The 13,623-nt window shown below is 46.5% G+C and overlaps 1 protein-coding gene across 6 annotated transcripts in view; it reads left to right on the top strand.

Annotated features, from left to right (window-relative positions):
- FAM241B (family with sequence similarity 241 member B) overlaps window positions 1-13,245 on the top strand; it is a 29,668-nt gene extending 16,423 nt beyond the window's left edge. For all 6 annotated transcript variants that reach the window (XM_029609065.1, XM_029609066.1, XM_029609067.1 and 3 more), the window contains exon 3: window positions 10,904-13,245. In XM_029609065.1, the coding sequence (XP_029464925.1) occupies window positions 10,904-11,164 (261 nt within the window). In that variant the 3' untranslated portion in view covers window positions 11,165-13,245. The remainder of the gene's footprint in view (window positions 1-10,903) is intronic.
- The last annotated feature ends 378 nt before the right edge of the window (window positions 13,246-13,623 follow it).

Below are 13,623 nucleotides of genomic sequence, written 5' to 3'. Positions count from 1 at the left end.
GATGTCTTCGTCTGTCATGTTCCAGTTGTCCCTGTGGTCCTCCTCTCTAGAAGTTCCCGGATGTCCTGATGTCCCGAGGTACTGGTGTCTATTCATATCCGATGTCCTATATTCCAACCCTGATGTTCCAAGTCTCGCTTCTGATGCCCTCTGTCAGGTCCGATCCTGAAGGTACCGTCAGTCCTTAAGTTATGGGTTCAGCTCGCTCGCTCCGGACCTCATCTTCAGCTAACCTTCCTGGGAGTAAATCAGTTTCTATCCAGTGTCTGAGTTTGGTGAGTCTTCCCCAATTCCAAATCCTCATCGGAGTATCCGGAATCCTCACCTTACTCTCTAGAATCCACTTCTGATCTCCACCTACGCCTGAGCATCTTGTGTCTGAGTTCCAAGCCACCTCGCGTCCTAGTCTCGTCTGAGTCCCAACCTCCATGTGTCCTCATTTCATCTGAGCCTCCGAGCTTCCTCGCCGCCTTCAAGCCGTCAGCCTAGTCTAAGGCCGAGGTCTCGTCTTGTTCCAAGCTCCAGTACCATTGCCTGTCCTTGACCTCTGTCCATCCTGCCGTTCCCCAGTTGCAGGTCCGAAAGGGCTATCAAGTGGCCGGAGGGCTACCCCAGAGACCAGCATTGTGTTGTTGGGTCTCTACCGGTGCGTGCAGGTTCGGCAGAGGTTAGGGCGGTGGTCAGCCTACTCCTTCCATGCTGGGACACGTCTTGCCTGCCGCGGCGCTTCCATGGAGCTCCTCTCTGCAGTCGCGTCATGGTCCATGGGCACACATCCCCCCGGAATCGGGAGCGCTCCCACAGATTCCAGCACCTAACATTGTGAAACTGTAGCATGGGTTATTATACTCTATATGCATCACCTCACACTTGTCCACATTAAATTTCATCTGTCATTTGGATGCCCAATTTTCCAGTCTCACAAGGTCCTCCTGCAATTTATCACAATCCGCTTGTGATTTAATTACTCCTGAATAATTTTGTGTCATCTGCAAATTTGATAACCTCACTCTTCGTATTCCTTTCCAGATCATTTATAAATATATTGAAAAGCACGGGTCCCAGTACAGATCCCTGAGGCACTCCACTGCCCACCCCCTCCACTGAGAAAATTGACCATTTAATCCTACTCTGTTTGTCTTTTAACCAGTTTGTAATCCACGAAAGGACATCGCCTATCTCATGACTTTTTACTTTTCCTAGAAACCTCTCATGAGGAACTTTGTCAAAACCCAAGATAGAAAAACAACTTTCAAACAAACTCTAACCTCTCCCCATCCAGGGCAAGCAGAGAAGTAATGGTTAATCCCCCTGAACTGGGAGCCCTCAAATCCAGGGTAAAAACTGAAAAAGTAAACATATATACAATCCTGCAATATACATGTACTGAATCAACAATGGTCTTTCGAAAATCAGGGGATGAGAATCTGACTGATCTGTGGTATTACAGGAACGAAAATTAGCAGGTAAGAACCAATTTTCCTTTCCTGTTCATACCCTAGATCAGTCCAGACAAGTGGGATGTACCCAAGCTCCCCTATAGTGGGCAGGAACCCGAAAGACCCACTTGGAGTACACTCTCCCCAAACACAGTTTCCTCTGGAGCATGTACATCTAATCTGTAATGCTTGGTAAAAGTGTGAAGCGAGGACCATGTCCCTGCCCTACAGCTCTCCTGTGGTGATACCAATTGATACTCTGCCCAAGAGGTAACCTGCGTCCTCGCAGAATGGGCCCGCAAATCCCCTGGGGCTGTCCATCTTTTACACAGGCTGAAAAAAGTCTCCATTAACGATCGTGCAATGGTGGCCTTAGACGCTTTGCTTCCTTTCTTTGTTCCACTTAATGCAGCCGGCCGGTTGGTGGTTTGGAGTCCTTTACGGGACCATATTACACCTATATTACGCAGTCTTCATTGTTGCCTTTCGAACAAATAATTACATTTAATTTTTTGTGTGTAGTGCACCAATTATTTATAGAAATGGCCCAAGTTATTTGAAAAACTTGCTGTTTTTGTATCAACCACAGTGGTCTTTACGAACTAGTTGTCAGCAGTTGCTATATGTTCTACATAGAAATGACGGCAGAAAAAGACCAAACAGCCCATCCAGTCTACCCAGCAAGCTCCCACATTTATTTTCCCAAACTTATCTAACTCACCAACCACCAGGTTCAGGGCCCTTGTTGGTAACTGTTTTGATTCAAATTTCCTGCCATCCCCTGCCATTGATGCAGAGAGTAATGTTGGAGTTGCATCAAAGGTGAGCATAAGGCTTAATGGTTAAAGGTAGTAACCACGCATCAAGCAAGTTAATCCGATGCTTGTTTATCCAGACTGCACAGATCAATGCCTTTTGGATGTTGTCTTAATGTAAATCCTCTTTTCCACATTTATCCCTGTATACAACAATGCTGTATATGCATTCAAATTGATATATCAGGCTTAATTGGTTTGGGGTTGTAACCGCCGTAATAAGCAAACTACCCCCACGCTTATTTGTTTACCCAGATTGTGAAGTTCAGTCCTTGTTCGTTGTTGTCTGAATACAAATCCTCTTTTCCACATTTCCCCCTGCCGTTGAAGCAGAGAGCAGCGCTGGCAGCTTCTAGTGCATGATTGCAATGTACTCGTAATCAGACTTTTTCTGTTGTGGCCCTCTCCCTTGGGAACGGTCTTCCTGCAAGTTTGCGGCAACAAACAGACTATAAGGGTTTCAGGAAGATTTTAAAGGCACAGCTGTATAACAAGGTTTTTGGTAGTTTCTGTTGTTAAATGATTATATTTGCTTTTATTATGTATTTTATTTTTATTGTTAATATTTTAGGGTGATGTTTTTATTGTGTATGAAGAATTGTTGGTTGTAATCTGCCTTGAACAGTATATCTGATGAGGGGGTGGTATACACATTTTTGTAAGTAAATATTCTTTAAGGGACAGAAACTTTGCATATTTCCTGATCTTGTTAAAAACCATGCAAAAGCGAAGGAGAAGTTTTTGGCAGTGAGGCCGAAAGTGCTGTCTTTGGGGGCCATCAGATTTTTATTTTATGATGATATAGAGAGAGAGCTCATAGATGGTATGTTTGTGAGTAGTGAGTTCTACTTGAGGTATTTGCCTTTCTTTAATATTGCTTTCTTAGACTTGTGGTTCCAGGGGTCTTTTTCGGTTTCTCCCTATTGGCTGTGGTTGAGATATTTCACTGTGGGGCTGCGGGAGGAAAGAGGCACTGGTGTTTAAGCTGCAGCCTGAGCACCTTTGAGGTACTGGTTGGGGAAGAGAGGACTGAGGGACAGAGCAGAAGAAAATGGGAGGAGGGACTGGTGGGGGTTGACTGTTGCGGCCCTGGTTGCGAGTGCCGCGACCGGGACCTTACCTTCGCTGCATTAGCCCCTCCTCCCTGGGGGTGCGCGCCCATGAAAGGCCAGGAGTTAAAGGGCCTTTCCTGCCTTGGGTGCCCTTGTGACATCCCTTTCTGATGTCAGATGCCCTGCATCCCTTTCTGAAGTCATACCCTGGGAAATACTTAAGACTGGTGCCTGCCTCAGCTTACTGCCTTGCAACAAGTTTGCTTATCATTACAGTGTGCCTCTGGAGTTCCTGCTTGTAATTATTCCAGTTGCCTGCTTCAGTTCCAGCCTTGATCCCGGTTCCTGTTCCAGTTGCCTGCTTCAGTTCCAGTCCTGGTTCGTGTCTGCCTGCAGTGCCAGCCTTGGTCCTGTTCCAGACTTGCTTGCCTTGACCTCGGATCTTCTCATCGGATTCTCCTTTTGCCTAAGTCCCAGCGGCCCGGCTCCTACGGGCTCTTCCTGGGGAGCGCGGGCTTCCAGGGTGAAGATCCTTCTCTTCAATCCGTCCAATATCTGCCTCCCGGCCTGTTCCGCTAGTCCGGAGACTATTTCCATCTTCTCCGTCAGGCCGGCCTAAGAGTCCACTAAACCGCTCTAACAGTTTGCAAGGCCATGGACTCGGCAGATTTGTCAGGTCTTCAGGCAATCCCTGGAATTGCCCAGCATGTGCAGCAACAGCAGCATTGCATGGATGTTCTTGCAGCGACTGTAGAACGACTTGCTAATCGTCTGGACGCCATGCCAGATCCAGTGCCTGCTCTGCCACCAGCTTCAGCGGTAAACATTGGTTCAATTACTCAGCTACCGGCACCGTCACGTTACACTGGAGAGGCTAAGACTTGCCGAGGTTTTCTGAACCAATGTTTTATACGATTCACGCTGCTTCCTCAACAGTTTCCTACTGATGCCGTAAAGGTGGCGTATATTCTGTCGTTGCTTGATGGGAAGGCTCTAATTTGGGTGTCTCCACTCTGGGAGCGGAATGATCCCTTGCTCAGTAATTTCTCGCAGTTCATCTCTAATTTCAAGTTAGCCTTTGATGACCCGGCTCGCTTAACCACCGCCAACTCGGAACTACTGCAGTTACGCCAGGGTTCCCGCCCTTTAGCAGATTATGCCATGAATTTCCGCACGCTTGCTCTTGGTTGGGTGGCGTGATGACAGCCTCCGGGCTGTGTTTATGGAGGGCCTGTCCGGGCGTATCAAGGATGAGTTGGCCACCCGCGATCTTCCAGAGGATCTCAACGGCCTCATAGATTTGGCTGGTCGTATTGATCGTCGCCTCCAACAAAGGGCAAGAGAACTAAGACCCACTCGATGTACCCCGTCTCTAGCTCCTGTATTCTCCAGACCACTATCTTCAGTCCCCTCTCCAGGAGCAACACGTCCTGATTCTGCTTCTGAAGAACCCATGCAGTTGGGGCGTACTCCGCTTACCGCAGAGGAGAGACAGCGCCGCCGTACTCTAGGCTTGTGCTTCTACTGCGGTCAAAAAGGCCATTTCCTCGCTCGTTGTAAAGAGCGTTCGGAAAACGCCAGAACCTAGGAGCTCGTGAGGAGCTCCTCCTAGGTTGTGCTGGTACTGCTCCTCAATGTACTGTACCCATCACACTCGAATACCCAGGGGGATCATTGGAGACCCTCGCCTTTTTTGGATTCTGGAGCAGGGGGCAACTTCATCCTGGAGGATTTGGTACGCCAGTTACAGATCCCCACTCGGCCTTGGGAGGTACCGCTGCGGATTACCTCCATCCGGGGAACACTTCTTCCAGGGAGAATCTCTGCTTCCACGATACCCTTGACTTTACGCACCGGGGCGATCCACTCGGAGGAGATTGCCTTCCTTGTTCTGGAAAAGGCCGTCCACCCCGTGGTGTTAGGCCTACCATGGTTACAGAAGCACTCTCCGAGTATCCAATGGGACACATTACAGATCGTGAAATGGAGCCCCCTTCTGCTTCGCTAACTGCCTGAAGGTTCCGAGAGTGTCTGTTCTCCCTCTCTTGCACACCACCATCGCTCTACCTGCACCATATGCTGACTTCTCCGACGTATTTTCCAAGACTAAGGCGGAGATCCTGCCTCAACATCGGCCGTTTGATTGTGCCATTGAGCTTTTACCAGGAACGACACCTCCTCGGGGAAGAGTATACACCTTATCACTACCAGAGACTCGGGCAATGTCCGAATACATCTCGGAGAACCTGGCAAAAGGATTTATCCGACCTTCAAAATCTCCAGCAGGGGCGGGCTTCTTTTTTGTAGGTAAAAAGGACGGGTTGCTAAGACCATGCACTGACTATCGGGGTCTCAATGCCATCACCAAGCGAGATCGTTATCCACTCCCACTGATTCCTGAACTCCTGGATAGATTACAGGGAGCCAGGATCTTCACAAAGCTGGACTTGCGGGGCGCATATAACCTTGTCCGTATTCGACCAGGGGACGAGTGGAAGACTGCCTTTAACACAGGAATGGGCACTATGAGTACCTCGTCATGCCCTTCGGACTACGTAATGCCCCGGCAGTATTTCAACATCCCATGAACGAGGTACTTCGTGAGTTACTGAATACGTCTGTCATCGAGTACCTGGATGATGTATTAATCTACTCACGGGACTTGTCTTCTCATCGCCTACATGTCCGTCAGGTATTACAGTTACTCAGAGACAACGGATTATACGCCAAGTTGGAGAAATGCTGCTTTAAGAAAGAGTCTCTTCCCTTTCTGGGATATATAGTTTCCGCCACCGGATTCAAGATGGATCCTGAAAAGGTAGCCGCCATCAGAGACTGGCCCCGGCCGAGGGGGCTAAAGGCGGTACAGCGTTTCCTCTGCTTCGCAAACTTCTATAGACATTTCATTCCACACTATTCTCGTATAGTGGCTCCTCTCACCGCCCTAACTCAGAGAGGAGCTGACACGGTGGATTGGCCTGATTCAGCCTGTCAAGCGTTCGAAATCCTCAAAGAGGCTTTTCTACAGGATACATGTCTTCGTCACCCTGATCCGCTTCGCCCATTTGTCGTAGAGGTGGACTCATCAAACATCGCAGTGGGAGCTGTGCTTAGTCAATGCACTGACTCCAGTCAGCTCATGCCATGCTCATACTTTTCCAGGAAATTCTCTGTTGCCGAGAATAATTATAGTATTGGGGATAAGGAGTTACTAGCTATCAAGCTCGCCTTTGAGGAGTGGAGACAATGGTTGGAGGGAGCCATCCACCCCGTTACAGTATATACGGACCACAAAAACCTGGAGTTCCTGTCCCAAGCCCAACGCTTAAACCCTCGACAGGCCCGCTGGTCTCTATTCTTCAATCGCTTCAATTTCACACTACGCTACCGGCCGGCTGCCAAGAATGTTCGAGCGGACGCACTTTCGCGCTCAACGGAGCTGGAGGAAGAGCAGGACCAGCCCCAATACATCCTAGACCCCGCAAAGATCAATCTTTCTGGGACCACTGTATGTTCTCTTGGTAAGATGGTGGTTCCCCGACGGTCTCGAAAGGCGGTCTTGCGCTGGGCCCACAATTCTCTTACGGGGGGTCACGCTGGCCGCGAGAAGACTCTTGACTTGGTAAACCGCTTCTACTGGTGGCCAACCTTGAGGAAAGATGTCCGTGCTTTCGTAGACTCCTGTCCCACCTGTGCGATACAGAAGCCGCGGACGGGGAAGCCTTGGGGTCTACTCCAACCGTTGCCCATTCCAGTGGAACCATGGACCCACATCGCCACCGATTTCGTGGTGGACCTTCCAGCCTCAGAAGGGAATACAGTCATCTGGGTAACTATAGACAGGTTCTCCAAAATGGCCTACTTTGTTCCCCTATCCAAGTTACCGTCGGCTCTCGAACTAGCCAGCTTGTTCACTCAACATATCTTCAGGATCCACGGTTTGCCCCAGGACATTGTCTCTGATCGCGGGCCGCAGTTCACCGCCCGGTATTGGAAGGCATTATGTAAAAAATTCAATGTGCAACTCAATCTGTCCACAGCCTTTCACCCCCAAAGCAATGGGCTGACGGAGCGCACTAACCGCTCTTTGAAGACTTTTCTTCGCTCCTTCGTCAACGAAAGACAGAATAACTGGGCGCAGTTATTACCGTGGGCAGAGTTCTCGTATAACAACCATTCTCATGCAGCCACAGGCAGTTCACCCTTTTTCATCGTTTATGGGAAACAGTCACGACCACCTCTGCCACTGCTGCTTCCTAGTGCAATTCCAGCAGTACAAGCATCCGCCCAGCAGTTGCAATCTCTGTGGACGTCCATCCAAGGGAGACTTGCCAAAGCAGCCAGGGCCATGAAAAATTGGGCAGATCGTCACCGACAGCCGGCACCCATCTTCCTTCCCGGAGATCGAGTGTGGCTCAGCACAAAGAACATGCAACTCCGAATCCCATCCCGGAAGTTGGCTCCGAAATACTGTGGCCCTTTTCGTATAGTTGAGCGTGTGGGGGCCGTTTCTTACCGGCTATGTCTACCCTCCTCGATGCGTATACATAATGTATTCCATGTCTCCTTGTTAAAACCTCTCATCCTCTCCAGGTACCATCATCAAGTTCCTGATGCGGCGGATCCTTCTGTGTCCGATGAGCCAACCTATCAAGTTCGGGAGGTTCTCGATGTCCGCTTCCACCAACGACGATGGGAATATCTACTTGCCTGGGAGGGTTGTGGCCTGGAGGACAAAACATGGGAACCAGCTCGTAACATTCTAGATAAGGAACTACTGCTCCAATTCCATCTCCAACATCCCGGTAAACCTGGGCCTTCGAAGAGGGGGCGTAAGAAGGGGGGGGTACTGTTGCGGCCCCGGTTGCGAGTGCCGCGACCGGGACCTTACCTTCGCTGCATTAGCCCCTCCTCCCTGGGGGTGCGCGCGCATGAAAGGCCAGGAGTTAAAGGGCCTTTCCTGCCTTGGGCGCCCCACCTCCCTTTCTGAAGTCAGACCCTGGCAAATACTTAAGGCTGGTGCCTGCCTCAGCTTACTGCTTTGCAACAAGTTTGCTTATCATTACAGTGTGCCTCTGGAGTTCCTGCTTGTAATTATTCCAGTTGCCTGCTTCAGTTCCAGCCTTGATCCCGGTTCCTGTTCCAGTTGCCTGCTTCAGTTCCAGTCCTGGTTTGTGTCCGCCTTCAGTGTCAGCCTTGGTCCTGTTCCAGACTTGCCTGCCTTGACCTCGAATCTTCTCATCGGATTCTCCTTTCGCCTAAGTCCCAGCGGCCCGGCTCCTACGGGCTCCTCCTGGGGGAGCGCGGGCTTCCAGGGTGAAGATCCTTCTCTTCAACTCGTCCAGTATCTGCTTCCCGGCCTGTTCCGCTAGTCCGGAGACTATTTCCATCTTCTCCGTCAGGCCGGCCTAAGAGTCCACTAAACCGCTCTAACAGTTGACAGTGTCTAAAGCCGATGGGGTACGATGGCACACCCCCTTTTTAAAACTGATGGTGCTTGTGCACTATGTACTCTTTGCCCCTGCTCAGGTATTTGAACTGCACCCGTTTGCTAGTGTTCGAAACTGATGCTTCCTTAGAGCTAGCACTGCCTATCCTCAGCTCAGAGGAGAGAGAGAGATTACTAACCATTAAAGCCATTTTATCTATTTTATTATTATTAAGAAATTTTAAATTATGAATTTTTTTATGAGTTAAGTATGTTTTAATCACTATTTCTGTTTGCTGAATTTGTTTTATGTATATCTTATGTTTTTATAAATTGTATGTTTTATCATGTATATCTACTTGGTTAACTTGTTTTACAAGCGGCATATTAAATTTAAATAAGTAAGGGTGGTAAATTGGTGCCATGTAACTTCTAGGATTCTTTTTTTAGAGGAATTTTACAAAATATAATAGGTCAGCAGCTGAGGGGAGAGATCATGGCAAAAGAGTGAGAGACACGATTAATCTGTTGGGAATCTGAAAAAAGTTGCCAGATCTGACTTATTGAGATGCGGGTGGAAGACCTCAGGAAGGAATGCACTTATGCCCAGTCGAGTGCTGCTTTTCTGCTGTATGGCATGGCTGGGGGATTTGAGGGATAAAGTGCCTTTCAGTGCTGTGCCTTGCCACTTGCCTTAGTTGTTCTGACTTCTCATGCTTCTTTGTCTTGTCATAGTGCAGTACCCGTGAGCACCAAAGCATAAAAGGCAACCCAGAGACTGAACTTGACATTATACTGTGGCCAGTCACTTTTATCATTGAAGTGTCCACTAGAAACATGTCAGAAAAAAAGATCATATCGCCTGTCTAATTTCCCATCCCGGTCCCTATGACTCCTTCAGAGATCCCCCCTCTGCTTATCCCATGATTTCTTGAATTCTGATACAGTCCTTTCTCTCTACCACCTTCACTGAGAGACTGTTCCACGCCTCCACTACCTTTTCTGTAAAGACATATTTCTTTAGATTACTCCTGAGACTCTCTATGCCCTTTCACCTTCATCCCATAACCCTTTGTTCCAGAGCCTTCTTTCCATTGAAAAAGGCCAGTCTTCTGTGCATTGATACCTCTCAGGTATTTCACTGTCTGTCATATCCCACCACATTTAGATCTTTAAGCCTTTCCTCATATGCATTACCACGAAGATCATTGACTATTTTAGCAGCCACCTTGTGGACTAATTTGCCACTGCCAATTAAAATATTTAGAATATGTGGAAATAACTGCTTTAAAAAAAAAAAAAAAAGTTTGTACAATTTCCTGGAGGAAAAGTCCACTAAGAATTATTAAGGAAGAGTTGCAGAAATCCACTGCTTATTCTTGGGATAAACAGCTTAGACTCTTATCTACCCCTTGGGATCCTGCTAGGTACTTGTGACCTGGTTGGCCACTGTTGGAAACAGGATACTGGGCTTGATGGACCCTTGGTCTGACCCAGTATGGCAAGCTTTATGAAATTATGAAATAGTGTTAACCGTGAATCCACACAGAATAATCAGCAATTTAAGTATACAAGACACAGAAAAAGCCATGCTTTATCAAAAGAAAGTACATAGGGGAGGGTAACTTTTCAAAGGGATTTCTGCGGATCAAACAGTGTTGTGCTTGCAGAAATGACCCTTTAGAAAATTGCCTGACTGATGTGTGTGTGTGTGTAACTTTAAAGGGTGGAGGGGGGTTGGATTTCTGTGCATACTCTTTCAGTTTTGAAAAGTGTTTGCCTAAATTTCCCCCTCAAAAACTTTCCTACACAAAGTAGCAGATGTAACTTTGTATGGGAAGTTTCCATGGGCTAATATTCAAAGCAACCTTAAGCACGTAACTTAGGTATGCAGCAGCCTGCAAATTGATGCGGCCTGTTTATAAAATTATGCCCTGAATTACCAGTAGTGAAAATAACTCATTTCCAGTTCTTTTGCCTCTACATAATTTAGTTGGGCTGCCATAAAGGCACCAGAGTACTACCCTACACCGTAACTTTAAAATGCACAGCAACCTTTGTTAAGTCTTCTGTTTTCTGATTCGGTGCTTTTCATGAAATGAGTCATGCATAAAAGGCTACTGATTTTCCATTTCTGTCTCTCTTTTTTTTTTTTTTTAATCTCTGCAGGGTATTTTTAATACTGCACAGAATGCGGGGCCCCCTCCGCAGCAGCCCCAAGAGCCAGGAGGCAGGGCAGAAGGTCGTTCCCCATTCTGGGAGCTCAACCAGCAGCTGGTCAACTTGGGTTTCCCACGCTGGAGCCTGGGGAATCGGGTGGTGGAGCCGGTCATGTCCATTCTCCTGCTCCTCCTGATCATGATGCTGGGCGTGCGAGGCCTGCTGCTGGTGGGCCTCATCTATGTGGTTTCACACCTCAGCCAACGATGACAAGCACCCAGAACTGCTGATGGCCAGACGCAAGCTTCTGAGGTGGAAATGTGCGTGCGTGCGTGCGGATGGGCCTGCCAAAGGCTGTGTGTGTGTGTGTGAGTTTTTACATAGGTGCAAGGGGTGGATTGGGGGGACAGAAGTATAGTATAATAAAACGAAAGCTACAGTTGGCATATTCTCAGTTTTTTTTTAATGTTTTCCAAGCACTGACTGCACTTTAGTAGGGTCTCACTTTTACAGACTTTTTGTGCAGAGTCCAGAGCTGAATGTAAAGTTTTTTTTATACTGGGGGGAGGGGCGTGCTCTCTGCATTCTTCTTTTATAATATTCAGATTTTATGGATTATCAGGATCGGTGGGGCCTCGCCAGAGGACACTGAATAGCTAAAGAATAAAAATTGAGGGATTATGATTAGGAGATCATTTGGAAATATAGGCTAACAAATAGAAACAATAGATCTTATGTCACCTATACGCTGGTTGTTTTATATCAGGAGCGGACAATTCCGGTCCACAAGGGCCGCAAACCAGTCAGGTTTTCAGGATATCCCTAATGAATATGAATCACCAAAATGAGTCGAACAATCTGCATATAATATGAATATATAATTAAATAATAAGAGCTTTCACAGCATGTTTCATACATTAAACGTGACGACAAAACTGGTGTATGCTTCAAAGGACCATCAGTAACACCCACGTGTTTTAATAATTGCTTATTTTTGGCACGACAGTGTTGAGTCATTTTGAATAGCACCGATGATTATAAGTCTTTTTTTTTTTTTTTTTAACTTTTCTTTTTGCAATTAAAATAGTTACTTCCCTTTTGTACAATGAATTCTTCATCCAAAGGCAGCAGCACTACATTCACCCAACACAATGTTACATTTCGAGCTGGGGTCTGCGTCAGGTGTTAGTGTATCAGTGATGTCAGCGTCTCGATCTAGAGTAACACGCCATGTAATCCTCTTCAAGTTAGGCAAATGAATGCTTGAAACGTTCTGAATGCTCTTATTGAGTTGCATATCCCTAATGAATATGCATTAAATAGATTTGCATACAGTTGGGGCAGAGTGCATGCAAATCTCTCTCATGCATATTCATTAGGAATATCCTGAAGACTGGTTTGCAGCCTTTGAGGACTGGAATTGCTCACCCCTGTGTTAGATGATAAAAATAGAAAAGGACTCTGGACTTCTGGGTCTAATTCTGACACCTGTTATTGGAACTGCTGAGCTGAGTGTCGAAAAGCAGTGAACTTGGACTAGACACAGTTGTCACACTATGGTACATTTGTGCTATATGTCCTGTGTCCTCTCCAGTGTCTGAAGTATGAGGTTTGCCTTAATCCAAGGAGGATGTTGTCAGGTGTTAATACATGTTTAGGGATAGAATTAGTGGAGAAAAGTTTGAGATTTCTTCTAGGCTTGGGGCTCAAACACTCCTTTACAAACTGGTGTCTGCTAGTGCAAAATGATTTCATATTAAAATTAGCCTTATGTCAGGGTAGTTTCATGGTGGCAGGGAGCACATGTTTCACTTCTTTGGTAGGGATGAAGAGCTCATGGGACCTGCATAGTTTCTTGACTAGATAGCTGGGAATCCCATCTTCAGATTACTGGAATGCACTAATGTAAAAAAAAATAAAAATCTTTATTTTCTGTAGTCCAATAAAGCCAAGTAAATAATTGCCTTGATTTTGCTAAGCTTATCTGTCAATGACTTTTAATCCTGCTTAGAAGAGCCAGGGAACTAAATCATTAGTGCCCAGAGTGTATGGTGGGACCAAAGAATGACCAGTCAATCAGAAAGGATTCCAGTTACTGTATTGTGTTTGCTTACAGGCAAGATGTGGTATATCCAGTACCATGCACTGTTGAGCTTTACTGCAGTTTTTATAAGTGAAGGTTTTGAGTCTTACTTGTTTGATGGCGTTTATTAAACCCTCATGTTCTAAATAGCTGATGGCAATTCAAATGTGATCCTGTAGTCAGTTGGAATCCTAGAGAAAACCTTGCCTTCCAAGAGTCAAATGAGAAATATGTCAACTAATAAAAAGAAAACATGCATTTAACATTGCCTCTTCTCATTGGTCAGTCATTTAACATGGTCCCTTGCTGAGGTGGTACTTTTCAGATTTTATGAGGAAGAACCACAAGCCAAAGTTTCATCAAGATTTATAGTTTTTGACATGTTGACTGTAACCCAGATATTCTTTGCATAACCGAGACCTGGTTGCTTGAGATGGATACAATACTGGTGAATCAATTGTGTCCATCTTCATATATGGTTATTATGAAGCCCTGATATTATAAGTGAGTGGTAACATTTTGATCGCTAATAGGAAGCCTTTAGACTGAAAATTTTCTGAGGTGGAAATTGATCAACAATATGAGATGCTTTTAATGACCTCAATAGGGTTAAATATTAGTGAATTCTGTTGTCCACCTGGATTGA

This window comes from Rhinatrema bivittatum, chromosome 7, assembly GCF_901001135.1.
Source record: "Rhinatrema bivittatum chromosome 7, aRhiBiv1.1, whole genome shotgun sequence".
NCBI lineage: Eukaryota > Metazoa > Chordata > Amphibia > Gymnophiona > Rhinatrematidae > Rhinatrema > Rhinatrema bivittatum.
Note: the sequence above shows the minus strand (reverse complement) of the source record. Positions and strands in the feature narration are given on the sequence as shown.